Here is a 14,020-nt window from a genome sequence, read left to right on the forward strand (position 1 = left end):
GATGTACTCCAAAGAACTGGATAAAACCCACTGAAATTTCCCCTGTTGAATTGTCAAAATAGGTCAATGTATCATCTCATTGTATTCTCTTTCTTAAGCGGCACGTACTCAAAACATATGGTTACACTGATGAAACACACGTGTCCCCAAGCAAATGTTGGCTTAGCAAGTTTTTGATTTCGTTTGCCAACCAGAGGAAAAAGTATACCTAATAAACATATAATAACACAGACGTAGTCTTTTGGATCAATTATTTATCTCTAAAAGGATATTACTGCATAATGCAGCTTTAAGTTTTCAACTTTGTCATATTTTCTAAACTATGATCTCTTCGATTTACTTTCAGTTATGTGACACTGCACTTTACTGGAGTGAAAGCATGCATTAGCTAAACAATGCAGTTTGGAGTTAGTGTTCCCATGCATCATCATGAAAGTGTTTGTCTCGTCAGTGGTGTCATTATTGTTACTGAGTACATCTGCTCTGCCATTGCTTTCTAATACAAGAGCCATTTCTTACCAGAGAAACTAATTCAAGACTATGGATGTTTTCGAACAATCTTCCAAATTATAGATTTGAGGAATTTTAACAAGTAACTGGCTCAAGGGCTCCCCCTTCCTCACCACTCCTCTCACACACAGGACTTAATTGATGAGTTCCCGTTATGAGCAAACCATAGTCTGCTATCACAGTGAAACTAAGGAAGGATTATAGCTCAGTAGCAGAAGCATCTGCTTTGCAGGTAGGTCTCAAGTTAGTGCCGCCATATTTCAAAAAGTGAAACAAAAGTTAGTGAGCTTTTTTGGCAAAGTTGTTGAGCTTTTTGGGCAAAATAGCAAGAGAGAGGGGGGGAGAGAGGGGATGTTTTGGAGCTTTTTAAAAAGTAAAATCACACCCCAAACAGCACTGCTGACATGGGTTGCCATATGTCCAGATTTTCCTGACATTTTCCCAATTTCCGCCCAGACACTTCTTCCAGCAACAGTATTCAGGGTATGTCCAGAAAATTCCAGACGTATGGCAACCCAATCTCAGATGCAATCCCTGGTAGAAATGTCCCCTGTCTGGAATCCTGGAGAGCAACTGTCAGTCAGTGTAGACAATACTGCGCTAGATGGACCAAAGTTCTGATTCAGTATAAGGTGGCATTCTTATGTTCCTAACCAACAAGCTATGGGTTTGAGCAATCTCACTATGCAAATTAATATTAAATGTAACTTATTATTCTTTTTGAAAACAGTGTCAAGAAAACTAAGAGGGTACATTGACTTTTCCTTACAGAGATGTTTTGCTACTACCTGTGTGGGTACTACCAGCACTTCACACTTTCACTTCTAAGTATGCAGTATGAGAATTCATAGGAGTTCTGAGATAGCTGCTAGAGAACCAGTCACACATTAGTATAATTCTAATGTGGAGTGTGGCAACATTTTGAAGTCATCTAATTACAATGCCTTATTTCCTGGGGCACCAGAAACAAGCCTCAGTTTGCAAAAATAGCTGAGCTTCAAATAACTCTGTTGTCAGAATGAATCCTGAGAAATTGAATCCACCAGTTTGGAAAGGCAGGAATGAATGGATGAATAAATGAATGAATGAATAAATGAATGAATGAATGAATGAATAAACTCACAGACAGCTAGCTAGTGACAATTCATTGCCTAAGGTCATATTTTTTAGCAGTAGAGGAAATGCTTAGGATGAACTCCTTCAATTTTAAAAAAATGCATGAGCAACCAATACAAGACACAAACTATGCTGGCTTATTAATGTCAGACTATCAAAAAATGAGCAAAAAATATCTGCCACCCAAGTGAACTGGCAGAGTTTCCCTCCCCACTTTTATGCTGGCTTACTGTCAGTTTCTGGCAATGCCCACTCTTTTGCAAAATGGTTTAGCCTGAAGACTACCAATTTCCAACAACCACTGAAATTTCAGTAAGCTCCGAGGATGGGAGGAGAAGGAGCTGCTTCAGTGATGAAATTACACAGAAAGGCAGGTAAACTGCCAGAAGTTTCACTTATTTGCTAAACTGGCAATACAAGTTTTTCACTAGTTTATCTTTACAGGCAAAGTGTTGGACATTTGTACAGACATGATACAGCATTATGGTTTCTGGTTAATCACCTTTTTGTGTTCTGCTAAATAAATCGAAAATATTTCCTTTTGTTGAAAGGCAGACAAGACAAACAAGCAACAGCAGATTTACTGCATTGTTCAGAACAGAAAAAGTGCACTGCTCTCACAGTGACTGTTGTCATGGTGATTAGTAAGCAGAGGGCACAAGCGCTTGTGCTCCCACAGTATGCTGAAGATAGTACACAACCATTGTGGCAAGTAGCCATTGATAGCCTTACCCTCCATTAATTTGCCTAAAGCCTTTTTAAAGTCATCTAAGATGGTAGCCATCACACAAGGATGGGGGAGAAATTCAATTCCGTTGGCATTTTAATGAGAAACTACCCAATTTGTGCTTGTCAAACCAACATACAAACTGAAACACAGCTCCCCTTTGAAATTTGTTTTTCTCCAAATTTTGCAATGCAGTTCTCCAGTCAAACCACATGTACAAAATGCATACATTAGGGGAAAGTTTGCATCACATCAAAAGTCAAACATTAATTAAAGTAACACAAAAATGTGCTGCATTAGAGGAAATTGCTTGCAAAAATGTGAATATTTGTCAAAACTGCACAGAAGCATATTAATTAGAAGAAATTCACACTAAGATACTGACAAATTTTCGTAAGAGAATTTTATTCATGCACCCATACCATCACTACAGCTTGCAGTAGTGAATCCTGTGATTTAACTACGTGCTGTGTGAAGAAATACCTCCTTTTTTCTGTCCTGAACCTCCCACTGTTCAGTTGATATGGAAACAGGATGAAGTGAACTGAAAAACAAGAAACTGAGAGAAACCAAAAATTGACAGATTTGTCCATATTTCTGCCTGGTGAATAACAGGTTCCTGTCTACATTACAAAGACTAAACAACAACTAAACGCAAAGAAAACAGAATAGTTCCTTGGTAATTACTGTTTATACTTTTCACAAATTGATACAAAAGCTTAACAAATGTGCTTATTATAGCAGGAGTCTTTGAATAGCAAAATTCAATGACCCAAAGACTGAGCCGCAATAAAAAAATACAATATGTGTTGTGAGGGAGCCAAACAAGATGTAATGTTACATGAGTGATGAAGAGGCAGTATGTCTACGGGGAAAATGTGTTCTTATTTGTAATGGAAAACAGTTTCTGTGCTTAAGAAGAGGGATCTCTCAGCCCTTTCCTTTCCTGTTGTTTGTCCCCTCAAAATTACTTTCTTCTCCCTCTTCACAACCAAAGAGGGAAAGAGAGACAAGCTGGTTGGGGAGGATAGTTTTGATCAGACCAATGGCAATCCCTTCCCTCCTGCCATTCAGCCATTTGAACTTGGACCCTCCAGTGCCCATATAACAACAATTCTCTCTCTTTATTTATAAGACACTTACCACAAAAGTCCCTAAGAGACTTACAAAAAAAGGTTAAAAGCCAAAAGGCATAACATATAAAGCAATACATTTTAATAAAACCTTTCCAATAACCCATACACAAATCCAGCAAGGGAAAAACAAAAGCTCCTGCAGCAAGGACATTTCATTCAATAGCCTATCAACCAGCTTGTCATAATCCATCAAATGCCTGGGAGAAGAGATAGCTTTTAACCTGGCACTGAAATGATGTTCATCATGGTGCTAGTGGAGCTCACTGGGGAGAGTGTTTCATAGATGGGAAACCATAGATAAAAAGGCCTTTTCCCTTGTTACCATCTTCCAAACCTACCTCAGACGGGGGACCTGAAAAAGGCTTCAGAAGAAGACTGAAGGGTTTGGTTCATACAGCAAGAGTTACTGCAAAAGATATTGCAAAAGATATTGGGGTCCTAAGCTATACAGTGGTGCCTCGGGTTAAGTACTTAATTCGTTCCGGAGGTCTGAACTTAACCTGAAACTGTTCTTAACCTGAAGCACCACTTTAGCTAATGGGGCCTCCCGCTGCCGCTGCGCCGCCTGAGCACGATTTCTGTTCTCAACCTGAAGCAAAGTTATTAACCTGAAGCACTATTTCTGGGTTAGTGGAGTCTGTAACCTGAAGCGTATGTAACCTGAAGCGTATGTAACCCGAGGTACCACTGTATAGGGCTTTAAAGGCAAAAGCCAGCACTTTGAATTGGGCCTAGAAACTTGCAGGCATCCTGCACAGCTGTGTCAAGATTAGTGTTATATGATCTGCTCATCTTGAGCCTGTCAACAATTAGGTGTGCAGCAGCCAGGAATATTGTATAGGCAACAGACCAGAACTGAACTTCACAAAATCTAAAGTGCTTGTTTTCTCAAGATTTTGGAAGCCTCATAGGTGGGAGATCAGTGGAAACCCGTCGGAACAGGTTAAAAACTTTAAATACCTAGGCATCCAATATAACCCTTCCTGGAAATACCATTGTAAGCTTGCACTTAATGGAGAGGATACTCTAGCTCTGGCTATCACCCATTTCTTCTCTAACAGCTCCCAGCTTCCCTAAAGGTCTTTAACACCAAAGTAGCCCCCAACTCCTGTATGGTGTTCCATTATGGATTGGTGCAGTTAACCAATCGTTGGAATGCATCCAATCCAAATTTCTGTGCAAAATCCTAGGGCTGCCAAATGGTGTGCCCTATGGCTGGATACCATATGGCATATGGCTCTGAATACCAAAGCATGACATTGTGGAGAATGTGGCAAGATTTTTGAGTGAAACTATGAAATTACATCACCATAGGTCATAAGAGCCATCTTCGTACCTCATGATGTCTGAACAGTTTTATTCTAATGTAGATCCTGCCATGTTTTGTCAACTGTGTTGTGTTCTGATCCATGTATACGATGCCAGCAAAGGAGATTGATTGAATTAGGTGGCCACATACCACACTAGCTACAGTTTCCAAACTATCTTCAAAGGTGGTACACTAATACTTTTTTAAAAGGTCTGTCTTATAATATCTAGTTTGGCACTCAGTCTCAGAAGCTGCTTTTGACACCCATTTGGAAAAGTGGTATCAAAATTCCTGCATTCCAGGAGGTTGGACTAGATGACCCCAACTCTACAATTCTATGGTTCTATGAAAATAAGGTGGGTGAGAGACACTGGCTCCACAGAGAGAAAAGAATTATGTCCTAACTACATTATCTTTAGGCCTGGCTAAGATGTAACAGGCCTGGCTTAAGATGATTCTTAAGGAAATCAGCCCTGAGTGCTCACTGGAAGGACAGATCATGAAGCTGAGGCTCCAGTACTTTGGCCACCTCATGAGAAGAGGAGACTCCCTGGAAAAGACCCTGATGTTGGGAAAGATGGAGGGCACAAGGAGAAGGGGACGACAGAGGACGAGATGGTTGGATAGTGTTATTGAAGGTGCCAGCATGAGTTTGACCAAACTGCGGGAGGCAGTGGAAGACAGGGGTGCTTGGCGTGCTCTGGTCCATGGTTTCTTATCTTGATTGCTAAGCAGCATGTTACCAGAGAGCACAAGATTGTCTCCATTTTGTCCCCATAAGAACACCTTGGCTCACAATCCCCTCATGCCTGTTAACAGGTAGCTGGCAAAAGCTGGCATGCCAGGACAAAGTGTGTTTGCAGCGCTAGTCACCATGAACAAGAGAGCTTCCGTTTCCTCTGTGCCTCAGGCTAAGGAGTTCTTGGATGCACAAAAGGCAAAAGTTCCCCAGATCGTAACACAATCAGGAAAACCCCTTACTACTTACCAAGTGACTATTCACAGCCCAGAGTTCCTCCAAATAGTACTGAAATGCACTCACCTAGCCTGAAGCATGAGTCTATTCAGTAAAGCACAGGCCATCAACCTCCCTTTTTCATCTGGAAATCTTTATTTCTGTTGCCACCTGAGCTGCTGCCAGTTTCTGTCTTTTTAAGGCTATAACTGGTTTTGGCCCCCTGAACTCAGCTTGATTTAAAGAGAGCACTCTTGCAGGCACACATGCAGTGTGATGGATTCATGGAACTCCCAGCTTTGGGGGCCCATCTCTCACTCCATTGTCCTGCAATACTTGTTGGTAAACCCTTGCCATGCCACACCTGCTCTTCACCCCAATGTTGAGGACCCTCATTCACCCTCCCTTTGAAGTGTTTTCTATTGCAATAAGTAACATCTTCCCTTCCTTTGATTTCCCCCTCTTTCTAGCTTCCCAGCTTCCACAGCATCCCCCTTTCTTCCCCCTGCTCCCTAAACTGAAGCATCACACCATGCAGCCACTCACAGTTCACTTTTGCCTAATCTTTCACTCCCCCACTTCTGGAACAAGCCTTCTGTAAGTTAGCTTGCCATTCACCTTTTTCCTGGAAAAAATCTCTGGCCTTGCCTTCTCAGGTGTCTTGTGAACCACAAATGGTGATAATAAACGAATAATAATAATAATTGTGAGGGATAATAGTTGTGAGGATACTCTAACCCAAACCCAGAACAATACCCCTAAAATTACACACACTGTGCTACTATATATTGTGGTTAAAAAAGAAATAAAGCTAGTTTTTGGATCAGCTCTATCAGACCTGAGAGAAGCCTGTCAGAATACAGCCAAGCCTACAGGGGAAAGATTCTCCTAGCACTAAAGTATTCACTCTAAGTTATTTGTGGTCCTGAAGGGCTAGTTCCCAGGTAATGGAAACGTAGATGCCAGGCATATATAGAATGCACGTCCCATGCAAACATAGTTATGACCACAGTGTTCCTGTTCAGTCATCATGGAAAACTCCTTTAAAACGACATAATATAAAGCAAGGCATACAAAGAGAGAGACAGGAGTAACTGGGCACATGGTTCATTCTTGGGACAAGAAACCATAGTTTATCATTACATCTGAACTGTAAAATTGTCACAGTTTTCTGATAAGAACTCCAAAAACTGTAGTGTGGTACAGGTTTGCAGAACTGTTAAAATGTAGAAACGATAGGGATGTTTTCAGCTAAATTATACTCAGAGTAGATTCATTTCAATTAATGGACCTGTTTGGGGGGTCTGCTGTGCATAGGAATAACATTGAACACAGTCCTTAGGCTTCCTACTTCTCAAACAAACAGATAACACATTTTTCACAGTGCCTAGTACTGTTGGGTTCTCATCCCTTACTGATTCACGTGAAGATGTGGCAGACACCTTCACTTTTTATTCCCATTGTTTTGTGATTTAGTGCGGTATTTTACAACTATCAGACACTCTCACAATTGGCAAGTGATGGGAAGTTCAAAATGGTATGGGCAAGTTAACAAGGGAAAGAATGAGACAAGCATTTTGGCTCGATCATTTATTAGCATCAGTTCTGGTTTTATTGCAGTGGACAGCTGGGAAATAAATGAGTGGGTTATGTTTATTTAATGTAACATATTCAACCTGGTGGACACCATAGTTTGCGAGCCATGAGCAGTGTAGTTCTGTGGTTTCTCGTATGCTTTTTAATATCATTTAACGGAAGCAGCAGGACAATGACAGAAAAACATTATAAGAATATATGTTGGTCTCTTCACACTTTGGGTTGGATCCAGACATTCATTGAATTTAGGATCCATTGAAGTTAATGGGTCATGACTTAAGTCCCAGTGGCCTGGTTCACATGACACAGTAAGCCAAACCATGGCTTATCATGGCCACACAAATGCACACACGCAACTGATTTGCTCCTCCCTGGTGCTTTTTGCTCCTTCATCACACACTGCGCTAAGCCAAACCAGGGCTTGTGGTTAAACCTTCTCCCTTTGCTAATCATACCATTGTTACAGGTCATAGTTAACAAGGACAGAGCTTAACCATACTGTACATCCAAGTTCAGACAACATGCTAAGCCAAACCTTGCCTTAGATCAGCATGGTGTGTGAGCAAAAAGGACTAAGCAGGAGCAAAGTGATTGCAAGCCTCTCTCCAGGAGCCCACGTATTCATGCAGTCACAGTAAGCCATATTTTAGTAACTTGTTCTAAACAATTTTAAATATTGTATTTAGTGATGGGGCCACAGGTCACTTGACAGATTATCTGCTTTGCATGCAGAAAGTATCAGATTCAATCCCTGAAATCCCCAGGAAGGGCTGGGAGGGACTCTTGTGTGGAAACATGCAGTCAATATAGGCAATATTGAGCTAGATGGACTAATGATTTGACATGGTATAAGGCAGGTTCTTATGTTGCTACATTGCTGCAACCCACCTTGGGATCTTATGGTGCAGGCGAGTAAGAAACAACAACAACAACTTGTTAACTGAACCTGGATCCAACCTATTTTGTTTGTAGGCATACAGTACAAATGTGACATTTTAAAGTATGAATGTTACAAATATTCATATAGGTACTAGTGCATCATATAGATACACTTATCAAGAATTCTTGATTGGCTGACTCAATAGGAGAATCTCGTTTGCCCTTCACAATATGTGAAACAGCTGTGTGTGACAAGGAACATTGGGGGAAATTATCACTAGGGTTTAAAATTTGATGCAACTGAAATGAAATGCACATTACTTCACCCATCACATCATGGATTACACTCTGATAACTTGTATAGATTTCAAATCAAGTGACTCATCTTAAGGAACTGTTTTTTATTCTTCTGAAATGCCCAAATGATGTGATCAAGTGGATACTCATAGTCCATCATCTCCAGGTTTTCAGGTTTAACTGAGTAAAGAGGTCCCTGCTTACATTCCAACTATTTATAATTTTTTCTTGGGAAAAATGCATTAATGGTTGGGGGTAAGCAAGGAAACAGTTGTCTAGACGGCAAAAAAGGCAGGGTGTTCTGTTCTAAATGTGTCCAATTTCTTATATATGTCATACACCCACCCACATAAGCACACATCTTCTTGTTGTTTGCTCATCGAAACTAAGCCAAAAGTTATAATGTTGGGATATTCCCCCAATAACAGTTTGTTGTTGCTGGTTTCTTTTTTGATTGAAATACCATGATGGGATAGAGGCTATTTGTATGGTTTGCTTGTTTGTGAAATAATCTATTACAGATATCAGTAAGGGATGAGCAGAACAGCAATGATTTGCACTGGACCAAACAACAGGAAACAAGGACTACATAATTAACAATAGTTGAGTCAAACATGTGAATCTGACCACTTGCTTAATAACATGGCTTCCATGTTTTATTCTTCTTGAAATTATGTAATAAAAAAAGCTCATTAAAGCTTATGGACAGAGCAGTACAACAAGAAAATGAAGTGTCTTTGACTAGAAAGTTTTTCAAAGGAAGCTTGCTTATGCTTACCAACATTTGTATCCTCAGTATTTACCAATAATTTCCAAACTGGCTTCCACCCAAACAGCAAGAGTGGGACAGCAAATGTTATGGTGGGGATCAGCAATTCCCAATTAGTTTGCAAGCTGCCAAATTGCTAGTTGCTGCAAAGTTACCTCAAAACCACTATCACAGAGGACATGCCACCCTAGCAGTTATATTTAGATGCCATCATTCCCTGGAAATTGTTAGCATATGAGTAGCTATAATAAGTAGTCATTGGTCTCCCTATACAGCTGAGTGATGGCCATGACCATTTTCACTTGGCCTTTCCCATATCTACTGCTTTCTCATCCTTACTTTCTTTTCTCAACTGTGACTCCCTCCACTTACTCTAAAGAGCTCGATTGCATGCACCAGATACCCAAGGTCAATATCAACAACTGAGTTCTCTGTTCAATGAGAATTTAAAAGCAGTAGCATTGCTGCTCCATTGTCTTTTTCTTGATATTGTACAAATTTGAGTTGTAAATGTGCTCTGTTCTTTATAAAATAGAGAACAGCAGGAGGAATGAGTAGTTATGTAATCTCTCTGAGATATTTTTAAAAACATGAAAAGAAAACAGAAACTGGAAATTATTGCCAAGCATTTCTAGGAAGAGCCCAGCTGTGCCAAACAACCACAGCTGTGTACAAACACAGGATGCAATCCTCCATTATAGAGGGCATTTAAGGCGGGTTTCCCAACTTCCTCTCTCTTGTTTCTTGGTCTCTTTTCTGATGAAGCTCATCTGGCCTCCATAACATCCAGAATTTCCCTCTAAACAGGTAACTGTTGCACTAAAAAAGGCAGTAGCTTTCATCATAAAACATAGCCTATCTTTACATTATTTGTGCTCTTGTATGACTACTAAACATTTCATATGTCCATATTTTTATTTAAATAATTCATATGCTGCTTCACAGAGTGGCTTGAGTAACTTTTTTTAATAAATGAAAAACCTGGGTTATATAGAAAAAATCTGCTATTTATAAAGATTCCTGCTTATCTGTAGTTGTGGACAAAGGTAGGGTTGTTGTTTTTAACATTAAATTCACAAAAGGCTCTTTCTGTCTACAGACTGACAACTCACTAAGAACAAATGTCAGCTTTGATACAAGTTATTGAAGGATAGGAGACAATTGTGTACCATAGCATTACAAACCAAATTATTGTGAGGCCAGAAAACAAAGCCATGTATATTCTGTTCTCTTGGAGTGGAAGTGCTTGCTGGCTTTATTTCCTGTTTACTGAAGCAAGCCATCACAAGCATTAGAGACTTTGCTGTTTCATCCGAATTCTGACATGTTTTATCTTGAAAGAGGTGAACTTGAGTAAGAGTAAACAAAGGGAAGTTTGCCAATGATATTTGAAATAAATAAAAATTGTGATCAGTTTGATAACACACATCCTTCTGATTCATTGTTCTTGTAAGCCTCCAAGTGCCTTGAGGTGTGTGCCTGTTTCTAAAGGAATGTTGCACAGTTAACACAGAAGAACACACGGAGTGGTTTATGCAAACACGCACTGGCAAAAGTTGTTCCAAACTTTAAAGAGAAAACTGTTGCAGATCACAAGCCCTCTACTTCATGACATGTTTTCTCATTAATACAGTATGCTAAGGCCGTCATTCTTTGTTCTAAATATTGGCCTTAGGGGCCACTTATCTTCTGGGAAGAATGTAGTGGCTTCTTACCTCGTAATTGTTCCCAGGAACACCTCTGCCTGATCTGGCTTAGATTTGTAAACCACTGGGAATCCGCTATGGCTGGTGTTGGCAAGGAGTTGAGCCAAGAAAGCAATGTTTTCTCTTACATGGAGAACCCTGACATGAAGCTTCATGACATCTCTGGCAGCAAACAATTCCAGGTTTAACCTGAAAGACATAAAGCAGACAGCCAACAATTTATTTAGTAAACAAGGAACAAGGCACACCGTACCACATGAGTGTTTGATGACTTTATAATGTGCTGGTGAATTACTTCAAGCTGCAAATAAATTGGTTTTATTTTGTGAATATGTTGTTTCAAATGTAATTAGCCAATAAAGTTATTATCAAGACTTTCCTGCCTATGAGTAAGATGCTTGATAAAACCAACCAGATGTAAGCATTAGTTTTCTAAGAGAAGATAAGAGCCATTAATCAGTTTCCATGAGTTTTTCTGCTTTTTAAAAAATGTTTTAATTCAAAATGAAATCCCCAGAAAATTATGTTCAGATTACAAAAAGTTCTTGGAACTAGGAGGAGGATGTAAAGAAGAAATAAAACTTTCATAATAACATAACAACAGTTAAAATGGTTCTCACCAATTGTTCACCAAGCTCAATAAGCTGCTGTGATCACTGATGACCTCTGGGAGATATATGAAACATTAACAACTGCTCTGGTCATGTTGTACAGATATCAGAGAACATCTGTACCACATCTGTTCTATTTATATTATTTTAAGTGTTGTTTATAAAGCTTGGTTGGCCACCATGAACATTCTGTAGAGGCATGTTGGCACAGTCCAAATTTTAAGAGAAAATCTGTTGTCGCTAGAGGATTTCAACACTCTTGCTCCAAGGAGCTCAGGACATTGGACATGCTTCTCGCCTTTAACAACACTGTGTGGTACAGTAGGCAAAGAGATAGTGACTGACCCAGTGTCACTCAGTGAGCTTCATGCAGAGTAGGAATTTGGCCCTTGGTGAAAGGTAGTATTTTATTTCTTGGGCCGCCTACAAAATTTTTGAATACAGATGGGATTACTATACCAAGTAGTAGCCTCTAGTCTTAGTTTACTTCTAACAAATGACAATTGTGGTGATTAGCCTTTATCTGGTTGCACCACTTCAAACTGCAGGTGACAAATCCCATGATTTAATAGTCCTCCATACAAAAAAGAAAAATCTGTACACATAGAAAACTATCGATAAGTATCTGGGAAAACATTATACTCTTCTTTCTGATATGCCATTTTTCTACATGCAGTGAATTTCTGTACAAAGGACCATTCAGCCATCTACCACCTTGAATGGTACCCTCTAGAAACAAAGTTACCACTTCATGCACTGTTTGTTGGAATTAGAGCTGGCTGGCTGACTTTTTTGGTCCATTCAAGACTGGTCAAGTCTCCAAGGGCCACACTCCAGTGGTGACTGTAAGCCAGAAAACACACCCTCTCTCTTGCATGTATGCATCATAGTTAGTCACCACTCATGAAGTCCACGACTGCACGCTCACCACACATGGAAACCACAACCATACACACACATAGCACTTTTCTTTCTCTCTCACACACACACATCCTTACAGTGCTGGGCTGAGAGGGGAGGTTGAAACTCAGCACTGTGATAAGGGCAATCACACACACACACACACACACACACACACACACACACACATATTAATGGCAAGAGCTCTTTCTCCATAAACTTGCAGGGGGCAGGAGTAACAGCCTCAAAAAAGTCTGGTAGGGAGAGAAACTCAATGACCCTTGAGGTAACAGGATCCTTGAGGGGTGAGATAGATTCTCTCCCCCATCAACCATTTCAGGGAGTGTACTCTTTCTCCCCACGTTATTGATGGTTGTCAATAACGTTTAGGCAGCCACGTTAAGATTTTAACTCTGGATCGTACAGAAAATTCGCTAGGTGGCAATCATGGAAGTGGTTTGCCTGTTGATATTAATTAACCTTCCTTCATAGGGGAGGCACTCTGGTGCAGATGAGGCCTATGCAAAGGGTGGAGAACTATTTCATAAGTCCTTTCCTGGTTCTCCCTGGGAATGTTCTAAATGTCTCCAGGAATGTAAGTGAAAGCTGCATATAGAAATCAATCAAGATATCCAAGAGTTTAATGTAGCTCAGACTAGGCACCAGTGTGCCCCTCCCCAAAGGAGCCCAATGAGGATTGAGCATGCTCAGTGGGCACATAATTTTGATTAACTATTGGGCAAGAGAAACAAAACTGTGAGGAGGAGAATGGAATAGAGTGGCTAGAATCCTGAACAGAAGCACTCCACACTGATTCGTTTGGTTGCAGACTCCACTTGCTTATTTAAAATTTGTTTATACCCAGGAACGTGGCTGCAACTGTGTCACGTGGAAGATTTTAAAAGAAAAAGCAACTATTATTTCATTTTATAGATTTATACCCTCGTCCTTCATAAAACTCCCAGGCTTATAAATCATCACATTGGGGAATTAAGCAGAGAAATCTGATCCTCTGGTGTAAGGATTGTTGTGCTAAGCTTCAAATCATAACAATAATAACTTAGCTAGTATGTTAAAGGTGTTTCACATCATTATCTCAGTAATGTTTACAAGACCCAGTAAGATGGGTCAGTGTTAGAACTAATAAATAAATTGTGACTAGCAATCCTATTGTTCTGCCAAAGCTGTGCATACAAGACGGGGTTCCCATGCTTTGCCAGCTGGCTTATTATTCTTTAATAATTCAGAAATGAGTGTCTACTTTTGAGGAAATAGAATATACTTAAGACTGAAGGAAACAAAGGTTATCATGTAAGTTAAATAGTAAGATATAAGTCATTAAAAAGTACCGTATTTAGCCAAAAATGTTTTCCAAAAATACTGAAGGGCCAAGGGAGACTAAGGAAAAGATGGATCATGATTAGTACCTTTAAAAAAAGGATTCCAAATAGCACAGAAAGTCATGCCACAACATCACACCACAATATGGAGAGGTATGCACCAGTATCG

At 39.9% G+C, this 14,020-nt stretch overlaps 1 protein-coding gene across 1 annotated transcript in view; it reads right to left on the reverse strand.

Annotated features, from left to right (window-relative positions):
* Positions 1–14,020, reverse strand: part of LOC309349281 (chloride channel protein C-like) — a 64,061-nt gene that overhangs the window by 13,933 nt on the left and 36,108 nt on the right. The window contains exon 13 of the mRNA XM_081875065.1: positions 11,010–11,189. Coding sequence (XP_081731191.1) covers positions 11,010–11,189 — 180 coding nt within the window. The remainder of the gene's footprint in view (positions 1–11,009; positions 11,190–14,020) is intronic.

The sequence above is a fragment of the Podarcis erhardii genome (genome assembly GCF_964252035.2).
Source record: "Podarcis erhardii genome assembly, chromosome: 8".
NCBI classification, from domain to species: Eukaryota; Metazoa; Chordata; class Lepidosauria; order Squamata; family Lacertidae; genus Podarcis; species Podarcis erhardii.